Source organism: Pogona vitticeps, chromosome 2 (genome assembly GCF_051106095.1).
Source record: "Pogona vitticeps strain Pit_001003342236 chromosome 2, PviZW2.1, whole genome shotgun sequence".
NCBI classification, from domain to species: Eukaryota; Metazoa; Chordata; class Lepidosauria; order Squamata; family Agamidae; genus Pogona; species Pogona vitticeps.
The window spans coordinates 195,942,580-195,968,327 of NC_135784.1; the positions used below are offsets into that span (position 1 = coordinate 195,942,580).

At 41.8% G+C, this 25,748-nt stretch overlaps 1 protein-coding gene and 1 long non-coding RNA gene across 2 annotated transcripts in view; one reads left to right on the plus strand and one right to left on the minus strand.

Annotated features, from left to right (window-relative positions):
* LOC140704777 (uncharacterized) overlaps nt 1-15,151 on the plus strand; it is an 85,864-nt gene extending 70,713 nt beyond the window's left edge. The window contains exon 3 of the long non-coding RNA XR_012084197.2: nt 15,016-15,151. This is a non-coding gene — a long non-coding RNA (uncharacterized LOC140704777). The remainder of the gene's footprint in view (nt 1-15,015) is intronic.
* Nucleotides 2,553-8,477, minus strand: LRRC14B (leucine rich repeat containing 14B). The gene is made up of 2 exons (XM_020812984.3): nt 5,745-8,477; nt 2,553-4,180 (listed from the first exon to the last, which is right to left on the minus strand). Exons 1-2 carry the CDS (start codon nt 6,647-6,649, stop codon nt 3,535-3,537), a joined length of 1,551 nt encoding a protein of 516 aa, XP_020668643.3. The 5' UTR covers nt 6,650-8,477; the 3' UTR covers nt 2,553-3,534.
* Nucleotides 15,152-25,748: the final 10,597 nt, after the last annotated feature.

Sequence of the window (25,748 nt, forward strand, 5' to 3'; positions counted from 1 at the left end):
AAACTAGCTGATATGTTTTTGTTGTTCGAGTTCACCTCTTCAGACATAAGACTATATGACTGTCATATCTATTCATGGCCTCATGAGCAGGTGAATGAACCATACAGAGAATGAACCAAGTGGCAATGGTTTGTTGATGAAGGGATAGGCTATCGGGCTCTGAATAATTTCAGTTATCAGTCTGAAAGTAATAATAGCATTGTTGACACAAGTGGCAAACTAAGAATCAGTGTAGGATTTCATACTTGGGAATGACTAGGAACCCTTGATTTATATTCAGTCCTTTTAAATCGGTCTGCAAGGATCTGTACATACCTTATGTCAGCTTTCTCTCTGTCAAGTTTGGACTTCTAGCCCCCCCCACCCCCAAATGGTCACTCAGAGAGTGTCCAGGTAGATTGGAATGTTCTGAAACAGGTTTTTATGTGTAGCCATTTGCGATGTCAGATTTATATCCATTAATTATTTTGCACAGAGATTGTTCAGTTTGTCCTATGCAGAGTGCAGAAGGACATTGTTAGCCCACAGTGGGCACAGATCCCATAAGCAGAAGAGCATATAAACATACCCTTGACTTTAGATGTGACATTGTTGGGGCCTGCAGTTGTATTGCCAGAGTCAGTGTGAGGACAGAGATGGCATCTGAGTCCTCATCTCTGTGTCAGTGTTGTGTAGTCCGTTGTGTATAGTTGCTTCAGATTGCGGGCCTGTCTGTAGGCACGTACAGGTCTGCCACCAATGGCTGGGGAAAGTAGAGTATTCTTGTCAATAATGTCTGGCAGATTGCTTATGATTTATGGAAGTGGTCTCAGTTGTGGGCTGAAGGTGACAACTAGTAGTGCCCGATCATTTTCTTTTCTGAGTCTCTCTTGCAGGCATTTGCTCTTTATCAATAAGTGAGTAGGTACTGTAGTCTGAGAAATGGCTTTTGTAGATCCATGACAGGGCTAGAATCACACCAGGGAGGTGGGGAAGTTTCACAGAAATAGTGGCTGGAAAGAATAGTCAATCATTTCTCCCTACTCTGTATATATTGCAGAGCCCACCTTGGGAGTTTGGCCCATTAACTACAAGGACAGATCAGAACATATAAGGCCTCGCAGGAATAAAATCACTGTTGTATTCCCTCCATTGAGCAACCCTCCACTCCACTCCCCACAATACTGTACTTTCCTTTCTGTACGAATGCACATCATTTGTAATGCTCTGTTTCCTCACTGGAGACAAGGCAAGGCAACAGCAGGGGCAATGGGAGCAAAAAGGTGAGTGAGGTCTTCAGACTTGCCCAAAGCAGTTCTGTCTTCAGGCAAGATGTACCGATAACAACATGTTGATATATTCCTTCCTCCTACCTGCTTACTCAGATCTTGGAAACATTCCTTTGTTAGATTATGGTTCGTGGCACCCCCTACCCACTACAGACAATGAACACGCCGGCTGTGGAATTCTGGCACCTGCAGTGCAGAACTGTGCTAGTTGCTGAATTCTGGGAGTTGTAATCCAAAGCACTACAAACTCTGGGTTTACTGCTGTCATGCTCTACTATCCAGGGATTAAAGGGCCACCAAATGTGATGGACGTGAACCTGCAGGCATGAAAATGGACAAAGAACTTGGATGTCCTTATAAAAGATTTCAGAAAGATTTTCTCACCAGCTTAAAAACATATCTAAAATGAACATTGAAAAGCCATTCCTGCTTCTTTTCGTCCAAGCAATATTGTTGATTGTCTGAGATGAACCAATTAACTGATTGTTGTTGTTGTTGTCTGGCATCTGCATTAAACTTTGTTTCTGTTGCGGTGGCACTTACACAACTTCAGTTTTCTGTCTACTTCATTTTGGGTTAAAACGATGACTCAGGAAACAGAGCTGTTTAAAAATCAGATCCCCGTGAATGCCTTCCTACTTTATATGCACTGTTATCGCCTTTTTGTTTAAAAAAAATTGACTGAAGGCGTAATTGGGAATAATGATCCCTTTGTTCACCAGTAATTGACTCAAATGCACATTTAGCAAGATATTAGCAAGATTCTATAGAGTCTGGGAAGAACATTGTGTTTTCATCGTGCACACGCATTATCTGGGAAAGTGGTTGAATGACCAACCATCTTTCCTCCTGTCTCTGTGTTCTGCTGAAGGTTCCTACTGACTTTCTTCCCCTAAAGAATATAGTACATAACAGCTGTTTTGGGAAAATAAAAGCAAAATGTGCTGCTTATATACCACCGCATAGCACTTAAAGCACTCTTGAGGCTGTCTTCAAGTTAGGATACACATTGCCCCTCCCTCAATCTGGGTACTCAATTTACTGACCTTGGAAGGCTGAGTGAGTCTTGACCAGATTACCTGGAACTGAACCTGGAGTCATGAGCACAGTTTTAGCTCCAGTACAGCAGTTTAACCACTGTGCCACAAGGCCAGCTTCTTAAACTAGCACTTTAGTATCCAGTCTCAAAGGTTCCCATTGTATAGTAGTGGGTAGCATACTAGATGTAATTAAAACCCTTGCTCCCAAGAAAAGCCCAATAATCAAATACAGGTAGGCAACATCCTAGGAGATAACATGTTTAATTGCATGTTGACTGCTCTAAATTATGGCATAGTTACCATTAAACATATGAAGAACCGTTCAGTATCAGAAAGTGGGGACACAGATACAGAATAACTGGAAGCCTAACGGTGTGCTTGAGTATGGTCTGTATAACTTACTGCAGCTAAGTGGCGTTAATTGATTAGTGCTGGGGGGATCTCAGTTATGCAATTGGTCACATGACTAGGCACATGACCGAGGCATGCCACAAGACTTCATCAATTATCTGTATTTAGTTGCAGTAAGTTACACAGAATTTAGGCAAACACCAGTAGGACTCATCCCGAAATGCTGACGCAAGGAATGCCACCTGCTCTGTCAATGAGCTGTCTATGATCTCTGGTAAGAGGAAAGAGGTTGTCAGGAAAGTCTCAGCTGAATTCTGAGCACCCCAAAATGCATGGAGTCTGGAGCTGTTTTAGCTCCAAGTGAGAACCTGTCATGTGGAATTTCTCCTGAGTGTAAGAATCTAGGGCTGAGGTGGGCAAAACATGATCCATGACTTGCCTACAGACCAATGGGGGCATTTTTGTGGCTCTCTGGGCTGTTCCAGAGCCTTCCAATGCCTCAGTGCAAAACAACAAAAATAGCAACCTAGAACAACCATCATTTAGCATAAGTACTGGGTGTTTACTTGAAAAATGAAAGTTTTCCACTTGCTGCTGTAGTCTGCCATAAGCAACAGGAAGTTCTAGTTTTTTCCTGAAGGTTCATTAAGGTAGGAGAATGGGGAAGGATGCAGCTTGCTGCAGGAATAAGCTGCTGCTATAGAAGTCAGGGAGGAAAGTAGCTCCCCAACATCTATAGCAGGTCTTCATTTCATCAGGGCTTGGACAGCAGGATGCCTCTGCAGCAGAAATGTATCCTATATATACAATCAAAATAAATTGCACAAATTGATGCTTGCAGTTCATTAATGAATTTATAAAGCTTCAGACTTCATTCAGCTCATTTTCTGAAGAGCCATGCAGAAATTTTGCAAGGTCTCCTTGAAAGAATTCAGCAAGGACGACCCTAGTTCGTTGCCTGTTTCTTGGATCGCAGCGTCGTAACCTCCATAGAGGGGTGTCAAGGCCTTGATGTCCTCCCGTTTGGCCCGTCTTAAAATCATGTTCAATTCTTCCACTGTTCTTTCATATTTCCGATGGTCAAATTTTGAAAGATTTGCTTCATCAATAGGGTAACCTATGTCGCTTGCATAGCAGTCTTTTGGAACTGGGAATTCAATGTATTTCAGCTTGGGAAAATCAGTGAAAACATTGAAAAGGCATTTCAGTGCTCGAGAAGACAGAGGATTTCCAAGGAACTTCAGCTCTTCCAGTTTCCTACAAGGGACTAATCCCAAAATCAGCATGTTCATATGAGTGTCTTGAATGTTGCATTCCTCAAGGGTGAGGCTCTTCAGCGTGTGAGATGAATGGTTAAGAAGTTTGAAGAAGGTGGATGGGTATAGCTCAGCCACATCATGTCCACTGATGTCAAGAACTTCCAGGTGGTTGGAATGGAGGCTATTGGCTAAATAAGCCATGTCAACGTGGTTTAAGGAGCAATTAGAAACATCCAGCACTTTCAGTGGGGACTTCAGTGGGCTGTAGAGTTAATTATAAAAACAAGCTGAATAACCTCACAGTTACATTTTTTTACTGCATAGTTCTTAAATAGTCTTACAAACAACAAATGCCAGTATAACATTGTAAGCGGAAGATATCTCACTAGTTTTGGTGGAACCTGGATGTGAAAAGCCAATAGAAGGATTATAGCCATAGTGAGCACGGACACAAATCCATCCTTAGTTGTTGGTCAATTAAATAGAATGATCAGAATCTGGAAATAAGCTGTAAAGCTTAAATAACTAACCTTAAAAGCGTTACATTTATGTTAAATAGGAGGACAAGCACACTGCTGCATCCAACATTTTGAAAATAATAGGCCGAAAGCAACATTTTAACGTTGTTTTTGAAAGCTTTTTTCACATTGTTTTTGAAAGCTTTTTTTAAAGATTAGATGCCTCCATTTGCCTGCCTTCATGCTTAAATAATTGTTTAGTTGAGTAATCATACAATTTCCAGAGGTTGAAAACAAATAAATTTCACACTTTATTTCCAGTCTGTAAATAGGATCAAGTCAAAATAGCATGGCACTTTCAAAGAATAAGACAAACAAAGGGAAGGCAGTAAAATCACAATATTCACAATCAAATGTATGAAAACTGGGGGAGAGCCTTCAACCCTGCTTTCTAATATGATGGATCACTAATAATAAAATCATTGATACTGAACACGAATCAAGGTATTGTGCATGTCACACCTTTAAAATACACTACAAATGAAGCATAGTAGGTTTTGGTTTAGGGTACAATCAGTCAGGCATTTAACCCTCTGTTTGGGCTACTGTGAGCTTGGGTTGCTTCACTCCTTTTTCTGGTGACCCCATGATGTAATCACTGGAGTAAACCAAACCATCCCCAGAACATTCCTACTTGCACCTTTCTAAGCCCCAGAAGCTTCTATTTTATTAGTGCAGGTAGGATTGCTCTGGTTGAGTCTGTTCCCATCATGTGTGATCATTGAGAACAGACCAAATGCAAGCTTTCTTTGCCTCCAGAAGGCCCCGGGTTAAAGCCTTGGCATACCCAGGCAGAAATTTCCAGGAGGACAGCTGTGTTGCAGCAAAAATATAAGAGACACTATTCGTACCTGTTGTACCGAAAACAATGAAGAGCCTTGTTGCATCTTAAAGACTAATGCAGTAAATTTGAGTAAAGTTTTCACAGATGGTAGCTCCCTTCCTCAAAAGCATAAGCAGCTTAGGTAGTTTTAAGATTTTGTAGTCTTTAAGGTGTCACAAGACTTTCTGTTGTTTTTGTTATAATACAGTTATATAAGTCCTCCCTGTGGTTGGCAAAGACTCCTGTATGAGGCCATGGAGACCAACTACCAGGGTAGACCATAGTGAGCTTGATGGGCCAATGAAATGACTCAGCATAATGAAGCCTATTAGTTTTCTCTTTTTAATGTTAGATACGAATATCACCATGCTTTTCTCCCAAAAGGAGGAACCCTTCTGGAATGATGACCTCATACTTTCCTAGTATATTTGTTCTGCTACGTGGCAACTCGTCTCGGCAATAAACAGTATTTAGAATGCTATTACCTGAGCAGTTTGCGGATCTTTCCTGTCAAAGTGGAAAATGCCACACTTATCTCAGTCAGTCGAGTCATCTGGCTCAGCTTCTCACCGATTCTCACCAGATCGGCATCATCCTCTGGAGTGAAACTTCGCACATCAAAAGTCCTTGCTGGGAGTGTGAGTGAAGTCAGCTGAGGAAACTGAACATTATTCAACAGCACTTGCAAATGTCCCATTTCCAGTCGAACATTGTGCACAACTTCAAACTTGCGAAGTGAAGAGGGCTCTGCGAGCTTTATAATGTAGAAGAGCTTCCTAAGGGCCAGGCTGTCCACTCTGAAGGCCCTGCAGCGTATTTTAAGTGGGCAGTGGCACCTCGTCAGCAAGGCCTGGACAACCAGCTCATAGCTTCGCTCAGTCACAAAGATATCTATGAGGACATCAACGGAAATCTCAAAAACCTCTGGATTGAACGGCAGCCTCTCCATGTCAACAAGCAGATCATAACAGATCTTTGAGAGCAGCTCTGTTCTGGCCCACCGTCCCATTGTTCTCCGACACTTGCATAACTGAATTTCAACATCCTTTATGCCGGTTAAGTCCACAATTTTGAGCCTCTTGGCATAGGGCGAGGAACAATTCATCACATAGTCTCTCAGTCCTGTCAGGCAGCTGGCAAGACACACCGCACAAGCTCTACTGCTGATGTCTTCCTGGTGATCGGAGGTCTTTCCCAATAGCTTTCCAACATTAAGTTCCGGCAGTGGCCAGTTTTCCACGAGGTCATGAAGCACTTCTCCCTGCTCCTGTAAGTAACTTGCTTTGAAAAGAAGAGGGAAGAGGTTGTGAGCAACACTGCCCAGATTCTTTCTTACAAGGTCTACGTTGGACACCAGCGCCTCGGCACTTAGAAACCGTAGTGAGTACATTGCTGCCTTTTGAATCTTTGTACCCTTCAGGATCTAATTCGAACGAAGCCCCTCTTTCTCTCTCTGGCTTATCATCATCTATTTTTAGCAGCAGCTGCTGCTGTGGGAAGAGAGTGGAGTGTGTTTGGGAAGGAAAAGTGAGCAGTCACATGCTGAACTTAAGGTACTATTTTGGTATCTGAGCCGAACACTGATTTGATACCTTTCGTGGATTCAACTTATACATAGATGTGATGGCATATTCTTCATGTACGAAAGGTTTTTAACCTACAGAATTAACCCAATATCATTTAGTTTGAAATATGTGTCAGTCCTCAAGTAAACCCTTCACAAGTTGTGAAACCTGAAGCTTGCTCTCAGCATGTAATTCTGCAATGTATAAATCAGTGTCTGGAAATGTTCTTGTTTTGGACTACAACTCCCAGAATCCCTAGCCAGTACAGATCACATAAAGCTCTAGGACCGCAAGTCATTACAGCTCTCAAGACACCATCATTTGATGGGTTCCCTACTTTCTAATGCTTTCCCACTTCTAAAAGATTAAAATATTTCTCCTAAGGCTGAGTTATAGGGAGGAAGAGTTTTAAGCTAAAATATTGTGAGGATTTTGGTCCTGTCCTTACGGCTTTGGCCACACCCATCATTGGAATCCAGCCCTAGCCTAAACTCCTTTGTAATTGAAATTGGCCCTTCAGCTTGAAGAGGTTTCCTACTCAAGCTCTTTTTATTTCTAGGAAGAGATAAAAATGGATGGTAAAGGTAAAGGCTCCCCTTGACAACTTTTGTCCAGTTGTGTTTGACTCAAGGGGGCGGTGCTCATCCCGTTTTCAAGCCGTAGAGCCAGCACTTGTCCGAAGACAGTTTCCATTGCCACGTGGCCAGCATGACTAGGGAATGCCGTTTTACCTTCCCACCAAGGTGGTACCTATTTATCTACTCGCATTTGCATGCTTTCGAACTGCTAGGTTGGCGAGGAGCTGGGACAAAGCAATGGGAGCTCACTCCGTCGCGTGGATTCGATCTTACGACTGCTGGTCTTCTGACCCTGCAGCACAGGCTTCTGCGGTTTAGCCCACAGCGCCACCACTAGGACAAAGGGGGCTAACTGTGGGAGGGGTTCCCCCTTTGATAGGAATAAATGTTCATCCAGGCTGGCTGGCTAACTGGTTTATTGTTATTTTCATTTATATGCTGTTCTCTCCGAAGACACCCCCAAAACAGCACACAACACAAAAACAATACATGTAACAATAAAGTACTATTTATAAATGATAAAATACAATAAAATTTAGCAACAACATAAACATTAACATATAAAAATGCATGCCACGTAAGTGGTAGAATAGCAGTTCTTTGCCTCAGATAGGCCTCCTTCCTTGATCTCTTTATGTTGTCCTCAGACCATTAGCTTGCAGCAACATGTTCCAGATTCACTATTCATTCTGCATTTCCTTTTCTTTATAAACAGTCCACAACATCCTCCTTTATGTTCCTCCTTACTTCCCGTACATAAATGCATATGCATTACTCAATGCCCTCTGGCTAACTTCCCATTTTATACTGTTCCCTCAATTGTTCAGATCCTCATTTCCTCAGCCCCACCACCTCCAACCTGTTTTATCCCTTTCTCAAAATCAGTCTTCAGCTACCGTATCCTTATCTTCAGTACTTGCCTTTCATGAGCCTTGTTCAGCCACTGACATCTCCAGCAGACAGAATCCAGACAGAAAGCCAGTATCTCAAGTTAGATCTCTCTCTTCCCTAATCTATGATAAAAAGTTTTCTCACATATTTAGTTTGTTGTGAAGGGCACACAAATAGAGGCACTCCCATGACAGGGATGGACAACTTGTAGTCCTCCAGCTATTGTTGGGACTACAATTCCCGTCATCCTTCCCTGTTATACTGGCTAAGGTTAGTGGGATTTACAGTCCAGCCACATCCAGAAAGCCAGAGTGTTCTGTTAGGAGGAATACACACTCCAAGCTACCACATAAATACAAGGAAGAGCCTCGTCTCTGAGAATCAGCTTTTCTGTTGTGTTGCTGAATTAGAGGAATGATGGATTGAGTCAGATGCAGGGCCGAGGCCTGGCGAAATTACTGGCCCCAGTGAATGGAAGGTTTTCAAGACACCGGTAGCACACCCTTTAGGTCGGAACACTGCAGGCAGCTTCTTCGGTGAGACGGCATCTTAGTGAAGAAACAAAGTAGACGGCTGTTGCCTTCCAATCTGCTTCAGGGCTCCAAAAAGGGTGAGACGTTTGGATGCAGAACGCTAGATTGTTTTTTTTCTGACTCAAGAGGGCTCATTTTTCCTAAACACTGAGTCCTTCAACTCAGATTTAGGCCACAGATTTGAAGACAAAAGGAGAAGACACTGAAAAAAAGCAAAGAAAGCAGATAAAAAGTTACAACTTGACACTCAGGCTTTTGTCTCTTTGTCTTTCAAAGCCTCAATTAGCTTCCCCCAAGGATAGGAAAAGAAACTTTTTGGACAGCAACTTCCAGAATACCTTAGACAACATGAACAACAACTATGCTGCTGAAGTTGCAGTCCAAAAAAAGGAATTTCTCTCATTTATGGTTATCATCTCCTTCACTTGTAGCAGCTCTTTGCATTCTATTTCAGATTATTCATTTTTTTGATCCCTGGAGTCCCCAAAACATAGAAGGCTAATTTAGAGTCGTGCCAGGGCCATCCTGTAAATCTGTAAAGAACGCTGTGTTCCTACATCTTACCCACCATTCTTGGCCACAGATTGAATGGGGTGACAAAACCCAATCTTGAGCATTCAAAGATCATTGAGTAGGAAGACAAGCCTGACAGCAAAGATTGACAGAAATACTATAAAATAATCAGCAAGAGGGAATGTGGTGGGTGATTAAACCCTGACTAAATTGCTTGATATGAAGGTACAGCAGAATGTGGGGCAAGGCTCACTCACGTCTGTGGGTACGTGATTCAATATTTGCTCATCAGTAGAGCCATCTGTAGTCTTCAGCTACGATGAACACAGATCAGTGCTGGCAATCAAAGTAAATTGTAGAGAAGATTTTTTTTAAAAAAAGAATCCTGTTACAAGGCGAGAATGAACTGCTGGATAGTTCGGTAGTTTTGTTTTCTTTATTATTATTTTTTATTTTGCTTTTGCCTGTGGTTATTTTCCATCAAGTTGTCTCCAACTCACGGTGACCCTATGAATGACAGGTTTCCAAAATTACCTGTCCTCAACAACCCTGCTCAGCTCTTGTAAATTCAAGCCTATAGCTTCATTCAGAGTCAATTCACCGTGTATTTGGTCTTCCTCTTTTCCTCCTGCTTTTGATTTTTCCCAGCATTATTGTCTTTTCCACAGAATCTTGCCATCTCATGATGTACTCAAAATATTTAAGTCTTACTTTCAACATTTTGCCCTCCAGAGATAGTTCAGGCTCCCCTTCTTCACCTTTCTGGCAGTCTAGGGTATCTGCAAAGCTCTCATCCTGCACCATATTTCAAACAAACAGTTGTTTTTTGGTTTGTTTGTTTTGCCTGATTTCTTCACTGTCCAGCTTTCACAGCCATACATAGTGATCAGGAATACAAGAGTGCAAATGATTTTGGTCTTGCTTTCCAGTGAATGGGCTACGGCAATAATTAATGGGTCTCTCTCAAGGAGACACTCATTAGGCCCATTAGGAAGAAACTGAGCTTGGCGGCAGCTGATATTGGTAATTATAGGCACGTCGCAAATTTTTGTTTCCTCAGCAAGGTAGTTGAGAGGGTGGTGGCTAATCAGCTGCAGGCTCTTCTGGATGAAACCAGTGTCCTGGATCCATTCCAGCCGGGCTTCAGGCCGCACCATGACATGGAAACTGTTGGCGTGGGGCCAAAACTCCAGAGGCTTAATGAGGCTCTGGCCTCAAGAAAACTTTGTAGAGTCTGGTTGAATGTGAAGCTATTTGAAACACAAGCCTTGAAACTTAAGGACACTAGTTATACAGATCCTCTTATCAGACTGCTTCCATTCTTCCCACTTAAATTTAGCAAAATAAGAGACTTAGACATGGGGAGAAAATGACATGAGAGAGTTCTTGGTGATTATAATATAGTATATTAGATATGGCCACAGATATATAGATATATACAAGGCAATATGCATTTGGCATAACATTCAGAGCAATGACATAGAAGTAAATGACCACCAGACTTACTGCTGAGTGGCAAGTGGTCTGTTCTGTCTCTGTTACATTTATACCCAGGACAACCAATCACATTTCACCATTTACAGCTGGTCTTGCTTAACAATCAAGTATTACATCAGCTTATTACACCTGTATGCTGTTAGTCATTACATTGGCTTTTACTCTACATTTGTGACTCTGTACTTCATTACAATATTAAAATTTAACTCCCTGTTCACCAAAAGAACAAAATCCTGACAGAAACAGCATTGGTTGCCCTGTTTGATCACCTACTGAGGGAGGCTGACAGGGGAAAATGTCTCTGCTGGTCCTCCTCGATATCTCAGCTGCATTTGATACCGTTGACCACAATATTCTCCTGGAGTGGCTCTCTGAGTTGGGAATTGGTGGCCTGGCTTTTGCCTGGCTCCGCTCCTTCTTGGAGGACCGTCCCCAGAGAGTGCAGATTGGAGAGAGTTTCTCGGCCCCGTGAGCCTCAATTGTGGGGTTCCGCAGGGCTCAATTATCTCTCCAATGCTATTTAACATCTATATGAGGCCACTGGGAGGGGTCATCAGGGAATGTGGGGCTTCGTGTCATCAGTACGCTGATGATACTCAGCTCTATATCTCCTTTTTTCCAACAACAGTGTATGCTGTTTTGTCCCTTGAGCACTACCTGAGGGCTGTTCAGCAATGGATGCAGGTGAATGGACTGAGGCTGAATCCGGGCAAGATGGAGGTCCTTCTGGTGGATGTCCCAGAAATCAGTTGTCTGGGAAACTCCCTCTCCTTTGTGGGGGGTGACTCTTACCAATAAGAATGAGGTTCACAGTTTGGGACCCGGCACTCACCATGGAGACCCAGGTGTCGTCAGTGGTCTGTTCCGTACATTTCCACTTCCGGCTGATTGCCCAGCTGCGTTCTTATATTGATGTGGGGGCGCTTACCACTTTGGTCCATGCGCTTGTAGTCTTAAGCTTAGACTACTGCGCTCTACGTGGGGCTGCCTTTGAGACTGACATGGAAACTTCAGATGGTACAGAGTGCAACGGCCAGACTTCTTACTGGGGTGAATAGGTACCATCGTATTTCCCTCACTCTGGCCGCTTTGCATTGGCTGCCCATTCGTTTCCATGTTGATTTCAAAGTTCTTACGATTACATATAAAGCCTTAAATGGTTTAGGACCTCGATATCTGGCAGAGCGCCTTCCCACCCAGTTCTTCCAGAGTCACTCGTTCCAGCCAGGCCAGGCGGCTGAGGGGCCTAACGCTGAGGGAGGTCTGAAAGGAAAGAAAGAGGAACCGGGCCTTCTCGGTAGTGGCACCTCACCTTTGGAACTACTTTTTAAAATATTTTTTCTTTTAACTATAACATAAACATAAAATACATAAACCAAAATACAAAGTCAATTTGTATTTTTTATTTTGGTTTATGTATTTTATGTTTATGCCTTTGGAACAACTTGCCAGTGGAGATCCGCCTGGCTCCCTCTCTGGGTGTTTTCAGGAATAAACTTAAAACCAGACTATTTGGGCAGGCTTTCCCTCCTGCTGTATCTCGTATCTTAATTTCTTATACTTTCGCCACCTTGGATCTATAATATATGTTTATTGGTTTCATTGTTTTAAAATTTGTAATCCACCCAGAGTAGATCTTTGGTCTAGATGGGATAGAATAAAGAAAGAAAGAAACAGTAGCCAGTGGATGTTTGCAATACAATCTCAAGTGCCACTTCCTTTTCAGAATCCAGCTTGTGTGCATGTAGCATGTGAAAAATGAAGATATGGTAAGTGTAAGAGCACCAGAGATGCAAGTGCACAATATGCCAATGGACTGTAGTTCAAGAGACATTAGTTGAGGACCTTTAGGAGGTTCCATAGGCAATGAAACGTTGTAATTGCCAGCCCTCACCTAGGTCAGCACAAAGAAGCATACAGCTTATGAAGATGGTGATGGTTAAATAGTACTGCAAAATGCAGACTGTGTTCACGTCATTGAGGCATGTAAGATAAAGACTGATCCTTGCTCTAAGAATCCTCCATTCTAAATTTGGACAGGATAAGGTGGGCAGAGCAAAAAACACACACACACACACAGAGGAGAAAGTAGGAGAGAGTAGGGTAAGAGAAAAATTAGTGTGGACAAATAAAGTCACATACACTTCAACTTTATTTGATTTGGGGATTTTGACTAAAGCCTTAAAGTAAAATGCCTATGAGAAAGGTTACATTAAATTATCTGGCTTATCTAAGAGTAAGTTCCTTAGGAAAAATGCCTTATGACTGGTGGGTATTCACGTTATAAGGCGTGCTGTCTTGGATGAAGAGATATGAGAATCTGAGTAAAAAAAAATTCCCCATCATGCACGTTGCTGGGCCAAAGACAGAGTAGTTGCTGCTCTTTGTATAAACTGAGAATGAGAGACAGATAATGTTAACAGTGAAAACATTATTTCAGGTCATACTTTTTCTGGCCTAAAGTCAACAATCCAATTTACTGGACAGTCACCCAGATGGTTACCGGGTTGCAGAGTTTTACTGGTCATTGCCAGGAGAGGGAGGAGCCTGGACAGAGTGCAAATATAGCATTCTGACATCATCTCTGATGTCACAGTTGGGTTGAGCTTTGCTTCTTAGCAAAGTGATCAGAGGCAGTTTATGAAGCTGAGGATCCATGTACTCAAGGTGGACCTTCAGGTGATGGTAAGTCCTCTTTGAAGGCAATATCAGCTTTTATTATTTGGTGGATTAGAATAATTCACAGATTCTTGATATCCAGTCGAATGGAAAAGCAACTAATATGATTTCTAAACTTCAATAAAATGTGGTGGCTTGAAAGAAAAAGCAAGTGACCCTGTGGGCACCATGGCTGTCAGAAAGCTAAGGGTACAAGTCTCCTTTGGCTCACACAGATGGAGACTCTGCTGACTTAGTTTTGAACAGCTGCCACCTCAGTAACCTGATGCTTTTCCGATGTGCAAGCAAGGGTGGTGGTGTCATTTTTCACAGGCTGGTTCTCAACACCTGCAACCTCTATCACTCAGATACCTCTGTAGAGTATTGATGATACACCTGGCCAAATTGTTCTGGATTCAGGATCTCAGAACCAGTGTGAATGAAGTTTAAAAAAAAAAACAAAAAAAACTGAAAAGGGGAGATTTTCAAATGAAAACAATCCTGTGGAACTGTTTCTTTGGGAAGGGACACAAGAATATACTCGACCAATTTGTCCTTAGAATCCCAGTGGCAAAGTGAACTGGCAACATGACCTGGATGTAGAATGATATAAAAACATCATCTTACAAGTAATTTCAACCACATGGAACAGATTTAGGGTGTCATAGAAATGGCACACTGGCCAAACTGTTCTAAGGTCAATGGGGGCAGGAAGAATTGGGCATGAAAGTGCAGTGAATCAAAGGATTTGCCATTTTATTTATTAACACGTTCCACTTGCCATGGTAATACCATCTAAAAGCCAACATTATAGTGGGGGAGGGAAATGAGATCAGAGCAGAATAATACCAAAACAGTGTCTCTACATTAGCCAGTATCCTATTCCATAGCTCCACCACTGCAGCAGGGGAGATACGTATTGCTATCAGCCGCAGACTGCTGCTAATTAAACTATTCCTGCTTTGATTTTGGGCTGTGCTCAGCTCTAACAAAATGAGATGGTTACATATAACTTGAAATCAAAACAGGAACTCTCTAATTAGAAGCCATTTTCTGCTACTGGTAACATTCACTCCCGTTGCTCTACTAAAGCTACAGGTACTCTAATTTTCTTTAATGTTCCCTTTTTGCTGCTAATTTCAGACATACTTTTATCTCTTTCTCTTCCATTCTCTCTGTCTCACATTCATGCCCTCACACGGACACTGCTACGTCACTATTTGTTTTCATCAAGTTGGGAGCTGCTCCTCTTCTGGTTCTAGCAGAAGGAGGGAGAGGCACAGCACATTAACATAAGCCACAAAACCTGCTGTCGATATTACTTGCAGAGGTAGCCATTTTATCTTGAAGGTACTATCTTCACGCTGGTGACAGATCATGCCCCTTTGCAGTGGCTGGTCCAAATGAAAGAAACCAACGCTAGGCTCGCTCACTGGTATTTGGCCTTGCAGCTGTTCGCTTTTACAGTCCAGTACTGAAAGGGAAGCGATCATGCTAATGTTGACTATTTTTCCCCGACAGGGTTCCTGGGCGAAGAGCGAGGAGGAAAGGACGGCTCTCTTGGATGGGGGAGAGACCCGGGGTGAGAGCAAAGAGGTTCTCGCCAGAGTGCTGTCCATTCCACGTGTGGAGAGGGAGGTACAGACCACACTGACAGACCCGCCAAAAGAGACTATTCAAAAGGGAACTGATACCATGGATAACCATTGCTGTTCAAGCCCTCGCAGATTTGGCGGGAATACAAATGACCAGGAGGGAGGAGATTGAGGCAGGTTCAGCGGAAATAAAAAGGAGGGAAGATCCAATACCCGGGGGGGGGGGTGTTGGGAGATGGCTTGGGTACAAGACCCATGTTCTGGAAAATGGGAGCATGCGTGGGTGCCGAGAGAGGAGGCTGATTATTGCAGAAAGGGCTATCCCTCAAAGGGCTTCGTATTGAGGTGAATCAGAAGCAAGAGAGTGGAGAAGAAGGTTATGAGAGGAAAAGGAAAGGGTTGGACAGGAGGAGAGAGGAAGAAGAGAATGGCGAGTGGAGGAGGCGAGGAGGAGGGGTTTCCTACAGGTCCCTGGAACCCCTTCCGAGAGACCAGAGAGGCCCAAGATGACCAGCCAGACGAGGGCGAGACCACCTCACTCCTGGATGAGAGAGCTGACGAACTGCTGAGAGAAAATGAGGTTCCCCTCTGGACTGTACCTTGGGGTAATGTCGACGACTCTAAATGTTTAAAAATGAAGACTAGGCACCCCCATCCGACCTGCTGGTGATGGCAGAAGAATTATAGAATAACGTACTTGATAAGGACTTTTGGCTGAACAACCCAATAAACCTGACCCCTAGTTTGAAATTGAAGACGGCTCGTGATTTTGTTGTAGAGACCATTAATCCCAAGATTGAACCCTCACACCCCTATTGATCTCCTAGTCACCAGGCCCCAGAGTATGAGCATACGGAGAATGCTGTTCAGCAAAATAACCATATTCAGATTATGAAGATGAGAGTGATGGCTCAAGCGACCATCCTTGCTGCAGAGACTCCAGAGAGCTATTCGGAGAGAATGCACACTGGTTGCACATGCCCAAAAGTTCTTGGTGATGCTGAGCCAGTACACACATTTCGATGCCTTCCAAATGAAGAAAGGCTGACTAAGGAACTAGGACTCAGTGGGTTAATTATTTTGTCATGCGCAAAGTGCATAGTAGAAGTATGTTTAATATTGTTCAGGAGAGGAATTGGAAGGTTTTTTTTGTTTTGTTTCAGGGCAGGTTGTACCATTGTACTCACGGTTAGAGTCACTCATAGTCAGAGGACCTCAGGTATATTTTATCCCTCTTTTCTTTACTTACATGCAAATGTGTACTCATCTGCCTCCTCCTTCTCAGAGCTCACTGGCTGTTTCCTACTCTTCCCTGGTAGTTAAACAGATCTGCAAGCATAGAAGCCAGCTCTAGGGGTTTCTGTAAGAAAGTTTAGGAATCATGTTTCTTCGTACTGTACACAAATGGCTTTCCTAGTTTATAGACAGCTAGTTTCGTTTTGCCTTACTATCAGTCTCCAGAGTGATTACTACTTCTCAATAATCACACACAGAGCACTAGATTGTGTTGAGATAATAGCAGTCTTGCATGCTTTCTAGAGATATAAAGTTTCTGAAAATTTCAATTTTTCCAGAAAAAAAAGGGGGGGAGCATTCTTTGGCACTGCCTTTCTTTGGGATTGGGATGTAGACTGATTTTTTTCCAATCCTCTGGCCACTGTTGAGTTTTCCAAACTTGCTGGCAAATTGAATGTAGCACCTTAACAGCATCATCTTTTAAGATTTTAAATAGTTCAACTGGAATGTCATCACCTCCACTGGCCTTGTTGTTAGCCAGGCTTTCTAAGGCCCACTTGACTTCACTCTCCAGGATGTCTGGCTCAAGGTCAGCAACTACATTGTCTGGGTTGCCCAGGATATCCAAACCTTTCTGATATAATTCCTCTGTGTATTCTTGCCACCTCTTCTTGATGTCTTCTGCTTCTGTTAGGTCCCTCCCATTTTTGTCCTTTATCATGTCCATCTTTGCACAAAATGTTCCTTTAATATCTCCAATTTTCCTGAACAGATCTCTGGTTTTTCCTTTTCTGTTATTTTCCTCTATTTCTTTTCATTGTTCATTGAAGAAGGCCCTCTTGTCTCTCCTTGCTATTCTTTGGAAGTCTGCATTCAATTTTCTGTAACTTTCCCTATCTCCCTTGCATTTTGTTTTCCTCCTCCTCTCTGCTATTTCTAAGGCCTTGTTGGACGGCCACTTTGCTTTCTTGCATTTCCTTTCCTTTGGGATGGTTTTTGTTGCTGCCTCCTCTACAATGTTACGAGCCTCTATCAAACTTCTTCTGCTAATTTCTTTCAATGGAAAACAAGGCTGAAGTTTACTTTAAGAATCCTGCAAGTCCATGACTGTATTGAAAAGATAAACTAGGAGAAACAGATGTGCAAACTAATATCTGACAGAAAAATTATTCTGTAGGCTAAGGCATTAATTTGTGAAGTTGATCAGATGAGTAGATTATTTATATAGACCAATGTGAGACCGCAGAGGAAATGTTAAACAATGTATTCGCGAAGGCTTTCATGTTAAATGTTAAACACCCTAGATAAATCCTATGGCTTTTCCAGTTTCAAGTCACAAATGATTTGGCTCAGAGTGCTAGTGAGATTGGGGCTGAATTTCAGGAAAGACTATGAAAAACACATGTCTGCTTTGCTAACTATATTTAATAACTGGATTTAATCTAGATGATAAAAGGTGGCTTCCTTTCGGCAATACTATGTCAAAAATTTAATGCTTTTATATCTGTTCTGAATGGCAAGGAATTAAGCTTGCAAGAAAACGTCAATGGCAAAAATGCTGATTCCCAGAACAAAAACAACATTGCCTGGTGGCTAGTGCTGGCTGGCTAGCGTTATTCTTGACCAGGAAGGGGGGCAGCTGATGACTCCATTTTTGCTGCATTAAAACATGTATGTAATGGAGCGTTTTCACTCTGGATTTCATCTGAGGTAAAAGATAACTACACATTAGCAACAGGTCGTTCCATTCAAGGTTATAGTCTGTGACTAAAAACTCAGTGGAATGTTAATCTGTTCAGAGTGCAGTCATAAATTACAATGACATCCAGTTTGCATTCTGATTTGAATGGGAGAGGAATCAGCAACATTTGGCTATTGTGCTGTGATCACACCTAAAGGATTAGTTTCATCAATTGCACAGGCAAAAAAGAACTCAGTGTTAACAATCATATTTTGAAGTAATCCAGTTTTTAATGCTGTTCTTTTCTGTCGAAATTCTTTGCCGTATCACTTTAATTCTGTGTCCAAACTGCTTGCTTCTGTACTGATTCCTCCACCTCTGCTGCCCTTCAAACTGAAAATATAAATGCCAACACAAAGGGGAGAGCTAATTACAGTGGACCAAAGGATATGTCCATTGCTGCTATGTATGATGATGCACCCACTACGACCCTTCTACATTCTTAGAGGGAGATCCAAACATTTGAAACAGTTAGGAAAACAACCTGAGGTCCTAACTAACTACATATCCCACCATTGTCTTTGCAAAATGGAAAACGGCTTCTTCTTCTTAGAACTTTGCAGATGTTATGCCACATTAAGGCTCGCATTGCTAAAGTGATCAAAGTTCTTAGTACTATGTTCCATCTCTATACACCAGGTGGGAGCATGGCCAACACCTCACTCAGTTTGTCTTGCTGTCCACCCTTTCTGAATACTCCAGAAATTCCTCATAGGACACATCAAATACTGCAGCTCTAGCAGTGAAAGGCATTCTTGGTACTCTGACCCTGATCAGAAAGTGATTGTGAACAACCAACCCCGAGGTTGATGGCAGTGTTTGGTTCTGATTTTGCCACAAGATTCAGACTTAAGAAGAAGGCACATATTTTAGAGTGTGCTGCTGGAAATTACTTTCCATTCTTGTAGCTGGCACATGTTATTGTGTGTGGTCAAGGCCTGCTTAAGATATGCTGAATCCCTAAGCCGTAAAAGGTAAGGTTCCCTTTGACATTTTTAGTCCAGTAGTGTCCGACTCTAGGGGGCAGTGCTCATCCCATTTTCAAGCCATAGAGCCAGCGCTTGTCCGAAGACAGTTTCCGTTGCCACGTGGCCAGCGTGACTAGGGAACTCTTCGAAGGCACTAATAATCTGAGGCCCTTGGTTACAGTTGGCTTAATAAATACATAAACCCAGCACTGACAGCCTACCGTTGTCAAAGGATGCCAGCCCATGATAGAATAAATGTTCCTTTATAGTTCTGTGTATGAGTGTGCAACTATAATTTTAACAAGGTGTGAAAAACGATTTTTAACAAGTGCCCATACACTGCTTTCTTGCAATGACTTTTCTCAGGAACACAAACTCCAACTCGAGCATGTCTCTAGGTTTCAATTACTGAGTCTAATTCAGCAAAATATACTAAATCCCATTGATAATAGGGCTTAGTAATAATGAGCCTGAAGGCCTATTGATTTCGGTGGGATTTATTCACTCATACCTAACTTTTGCTGGATTATGCTCGGTTCTATAATAAGCAACAAATGATTACAGAAAAATTTTCCACTGAAAACATGTGAGGCATACAGGACCTTTTGTCAGGAAGACCTTTGGGGCTACAAGGCTGTCATTCCAATCAACCCAGGACGATTGGACCTAAGTAGCAACTGAGCAAGTCCTCCGAAGCAGCACAGGAAGCTGTAAAATAAAAGCAAGCTCTCCAGAGATCTTTCTTAATGAGGATGAGCAATGTTTCCTAGCATCCTTTGACTCAGCATAATTAAGGCTACAGAAAGCTTTGTGGGCCTGCGTGTTAAAATACCATAGTAATATTTTCTGATCATGATTAAACTCTCCCGCTTCTAGCACTTCCTTTCAAAATCATAACCAAAGCTTGCTAGAATGGGCAATTACCAATTTGTGAGGCTTCAGGTGCTCCCCAACAACCTACAACACTAAGTTCATTTTTATTTTTTCAAATCTTAATTACTGCCCACATGCATCTAGGACGATATTCACAAATCAACCATAAAATGCAAGGATATTTGGTTAGCTAATAATAGCCAGACTGGCTTTTCCTAGCACTTCTGGAAGAGGGCAGCTCATTCCTTGGCTTTGGTACTGAAAGAAATCTCATCCTATCTGAAAGGATCCCAGGAACAAGGGTTTAGAAATCGGATTGCAAGGTCAGCACCTGATCCCCTGATATTTCATATCAAAATCTGACTCTGGGGTAGGCCCTACTGATGCCACATGTGAAGCCATTGCAGTGTCAGAGTGGATGCGGGTGTGTGTCTTAGTATTGTCACCAAGGTGGGACAGGCAAGAATCGGAAAGGAGCAAACATATCGCACAATCATACATTTTTGCATTGAACTAGTAAACTATGGCACCACTTACAGAAATGGTGGAGATGGCTGCCCAGGCTTTAAAGATACAGATATCAAGCTTTCTTTTCTTCTACCACGTATCACCCTGAATTTATCTCCCACCTGGAGATCCAGTGAGCTTCAGCTACCACCTTGAGACCTGGTAGCCATATTTTGAAAGAGGATTTGGCGTAGGACTCGGTACAAAGTGGCAGCATGCAACTGTGCTATGTTACACTTGCAGGTGATGGATAATCCACTCTCCACAACCTCAGTTACAAAAATAGCATGCTCACTTTGAAACAGATCCAGTAGGGCTGTCACACAGTTCAAGAAATTTTGGATGAAAAAAAAGAGCACACTGTTTACATCCATTAATACAAGATTGTATTCTCCCAGTAATACAGGCTCCATTTTAAGCAAAGCATGTCACCTTATATGTAAGACAGAAGAATAGCTTTTCCAGGATGCTGCTTGGCACGTACATTTTTCTAAATATGAAACATCGGAAATACTATTTTCTTAAGAATCTTCAAAATGATTATAGATGTGCCACTGATTAATCAGGTAGCAAGAGGTTGTTGGTTTTTTAAACATCAGTTAATTTAGTTAATTAATTTAAACAACACACCTCTAAAATTATTTATTTATTTATTTATTTATGCATGCATGCATGCATGCATGCAATTTATACCCCACCTATCTGGTCAAAACGACCACTCTAGGCGGCTTTTGTTTTAAACCTTCTAGTGATAGAAAACATCTAGAGGTGCTGTGTAGCACATCAGACTATTGTGCTTCTTCTTCTGTCTTTTACCTTACCAGGAAAATTATATGGGCTAGCACAGCACAACGATATAACTGGAGAAAATCTGAACATCATCTAGACTGGTTTTGGTCACATAGTACACTTAACATCAGTTGTTTATGATTGGGGAGCAGAAGGGAAGAACACACTTGTTTATACCACGAGGAAATGTTATTTTTTAAATATATATATATATAAATGATGCAGCATATCTGTGCTGCTATAACACAGTCTGGGGAAAATCCTTACTTCTTCTGCCCTTCCACAGAGCACAGGAAGTGTTTTTGCCAATATTGTGAGGTGGCCAGTTTGCAATATGGGAAATTGACAGTGGAAGGAGGTTTGACAGCCAACAGCTTGCTTTGGTTCCTTTCCAGTTATAGAATACACTGGAAACAAACCAAAACAGAGAGATGCTGCCCACAGTAAAAAAGTAGAAGCCCCTGACAGTGACCCAGGAAGATGTGGATGGAAACATTATTTTTGTCATTGTTCTTACTGAGAAAAAGAGAAGGCCATGTGGATATTGGGAGAAAATATCAATATATCAACACACATCCAGGTACATTATGGTGAATGAATGCTCCCCCTGGATAAATCCTCAGTTCAAAGATTTTTCTGATGCAAGCTTTGGAATTTTGACGGCTGTTTTGTAGTTTCTCCGCTATGCTTTATCAGGTCTTTCTAGGGGTAAATACAAAAATGACCATAAAATCCCCCAAAGAGAAGCAAATGAGAATGCCAGCATAGGCACACATCTGAACCAAAATGTAACACCAACTCTTATATAGCAACTGTATTTCTTTGCCCTTTCTGACATTCCTGAGTAATGAAATCTGATTGACTCAATTGCTCTGTCATGCCATGGTGTTGGTTAAGGAGGAGGAACTGCAAATGACTTTATTACATTTACACTGAAACCGGGCGGTGTGGGGGGGGGATACTGGACCATAATATCAGCACGCTAAATACTTTCAAATATCAGAATGATATTCTTCATGTATGGGAATTCCACACTTCTTCACAGCCAGTTTAAAGAAATGTCAGTAGCTAATTCAGACTCTTCTCTGTGCTTGGCTGAATCATTATGTCTTTCGATATAGCCCTCTGAGTACCATTAGCTGTTGCTGTGGCTTACTGGGTAATTAATAGAGCTCAATGAATTACTCCAAAAGCTCAATTAGTCATTCTTCATTGAGAGATACTGTAATAATAAATGTTTCAACAGAACTCTATAGGGGGTTCAGTTGTGGTACATAAATACCTAATGAGGCTGATTTGAGGGCTACAGGTACAAACAGTTTTATTTGATTTGGAGACGCCAGAAAGATATAATGATACTAGAGTAATCTGAGTTAAAAGTACACTTAGTAGGGGATGATTTGTCAACCAAGGGAAAATTCAGAGCTCTCTCTGGACATGTCCCAGCCGAGCTCTCAGTCCTTCTTTTCCAAATAAACCCTTCTTGTGATGTATTCACGAAGGCTTTCGCAGCCGGGATCTGATGGTTGTTGTGGGTTTTTCGGGCTCTTTGGCCGTGTTCTCAAGGTTGTTCTTCCTAACGTTTCGCCAGTCTCTGTGGTCGGCATCTTCAGAGGACAGCATCTTCAGGTCCTCTGAAGATGCCGGCCACAGAGACTGGCGAAAGGTTAGGAAGAACAACCTTCAGAACACGGCCAAAGAGCCCGAAAAACCCACAACAACCTTCTTCTGACCTTTGATCCTACAACTCCACCATCTTTAGTTGACCCAGTTTCTACACTGAGAGCTTCTGTGGATGTGATCCAATGTTTCTCCTCGCCACAATATGTGTTCTGTCAGTATACCTATCTGAACCATTTTAAAAATGTACTCTCTGCTTTGCTGTTTTATAATACAGAGCACTGCTAGCTGTTCCTCCTTCTTGTGTGATGTTGGTGCAAGGGCCCAATTAAAGCCAAAGGAACTTTCTGTAGCAGAGTGGATTAGAGTTTCACTGTGAAGCAAGGCTGCTGCCTGAAAACTCTGCCCTAGTTGAGGAGACTCCAAGCATTACCAAACCACATCCATTTGCAAAGCCTGTGGAAAAATACATGTGGTGCTATCAGAGCAAAAGTCACACTCACACAGTAGACCTTGTGACCAAGAACAGGCTTTGATTCTGTGAATTACTGGGTATGAGATGTATCAGTTACACTGGCTTTCACCATTTGCTGGTTCGGATCTTCTAGTTCTGAAACACATTCCTAATTACGACCTTATAAATACACTCTAGTTGTCCCTATTTATTTTTTAGACAACCTAGTCACTTTTTTTTTCCTGGATTCTTGTCCCCAATCTTTTACTGATCTTATTTTGTCTCTCTTTCACATGGAGGGAGGCATATGTTGGAGGTGTTTTTCATTAAGTCCTTTGTTACAACATAATCCTATGTATGTTTATTCAGAAGTAACTCCCAATGGGGCATATTCCCACATATGGGTGTACAGAATTGCTGACTCGATGAACAGAATTTTCTTGGATTCACACAGTGTAAGTAAGGTAATTGTGTAAGAAAAAGCTATGTCACTCTCTGTGTTGTGGTCCTCTGCATCCTTGCATTGAGCAAGCTGTGTGACAGTAGGAAACATAACTAGACAGTTGCCTTAATTTGGATTGTCTTAATTTGGATTGTCTTAATCAGTATTTGCTATGCAACAAAATGAATTTTTGTTAATACTATGCAGGTCTTACAATAACTGATGTCATCATAGACAGTGGCATTCCCCAGAGCTGCTTTGTACCGGACACCAACTCATAAAGACATTCATTTTTGCTCTTACTCCACCTATAATGATAGCAAAACAGGAACGATAGTGATCCTGCAAATGGCAGAACTATGTTGCTTCCCACCCATTTCCCTTAAAAAAAGTTACAACCTCTTCCTTTTTCTCTGCTGAAAGATCACCAGAAATTCAGTAGCTCACTACTATTGCTCAATGCAGTTTCTGCTGCAGCAATAAACCAGTTAATGCAATAGCAGGAACTATTGCTTAATACATATATAACTATTGCTTAACGATTTGTCTTGCCATAGTAATAGTGAATGGAATATTATCTTGCAACTGCACACCATGCTGAAGTTCTGGACAGGAGCTGAAGTGGCGTGTATCGAAGAAGTGGTATTGGTTAAATGGAGCTGAGAGAAGCCAGAAGCAGTGCTTGGAGAAGTGCCATAAGTTCCCGCAAATCCATTTAAGCATGTCAGATTGATATCTGTAAGGTATCATGGGAAACTGGGTCTTACCATTCTGTGAAAACTGCAGTCTAGGGACGATGTGGAATAAAGAGGCTACACTTACGCATTGCTCTGAGCTGATCTCTCAGGTGGTTCCTGTTGATAACCCCTAGTTAGGCATAGTTGCTTTCTGAAAACATTTTAAGAGTCTTTTAAAATTTATTTTATTTATTTATTTATTTGTTCTATTTATATCCCGCCTATCTCGTTAATATGACCACTCTAGGAGGCTAGATAAATTAAATAATAAAGCTGGCTGGATAGCTCAGCGAGTTAGGTATCCGGCACTTCACTGTGCTTCCTGGGGGAACAGCCAGCCTGTGTGGCCTTGGGCAAGCTGCGCAGTCCCAGGGCACCTCCAGAAGAGGTAGAGAATAGTTTATATACTATTACTATACCTACCTGAAAAGGGTTACCATAAAACAGGATTGATTTGTTGACACACAATTATTTTTAACAATAAACATTTATTTGGCAGGGGTCTGAGTATTACACATACTTCCAAACTACATTGTATTATCTCTTTTCATGTCAGGCTAGTAGTCTTATCTCTATGGTGGACACAAGTACCATTTTCCAGTTTTCTAACATTCAGACAACCTAGTTTGCATACAATGCAAAAATAAATAACATTATCTGAATAATATGGAGATTTATACATTCCACAAACTAAGCACATGAATCACCGTATTGTTTTCCTACCAATATGTTATCAGCCATGACATTGTTTATATAATAACCACTGGCCTGAGAGAGCCAGTATAATATAAAGGTTAAAGACATGGAAGAGGAAACCCAAGTTTAAAACCCAGCGTAGCCAGAAGATGACCTTGGTGTCTTGGGCCAAACATTATCTCTCAACCAAACCTAATCCTTTGAGAATTATTTTAAGAATAAAACCAAGAGAGAAAAGCCATGTAAATAGACATGTATCGCTACTGCAAAGAAAAGAGTTATATTTTACTATGCATGGGGCCTCTGGTGACATTCTTGTGAAACGGGGGGAGAGGGGTTGCCACCTGTTTTTAATTGATGGCACACTTGCACATCCTTAACAAGTCCATGAGAATGCCCCAGGAATCTCTCGTGTGTAACACACTGTCATCTGATTTACAGAGGGGAAAACGTGGGGGAAGTGATTGCATACAGAAATCTTGAGAAAAAACAAGGTGTGATTTCCTTCAGAGACAAAGGCTGCATATTTTATTATAACTAGAGGAAAGCTTAACGTTATTTTCCATCTTTAGCTTTTCATCACTCTATCTTTATCC

Excerpts from the sequence above, each read along its gene's own strand:
- LRRC14B (XM_020812984.3), bottom strand. The coding sequence starts at position 6,649 with ATGTACTCACTACGGTTTCTAAGTGCCGAGGCGCTGGTGTCCAACGTA. Across the intron at positions 4,181-5,744 it reads AAGATCCGCAAACTGCTCAG|CCCACTGAAGTCCCCACTGA; the intron begins GTAATAGCATTC and ends TTAACTCTACAG.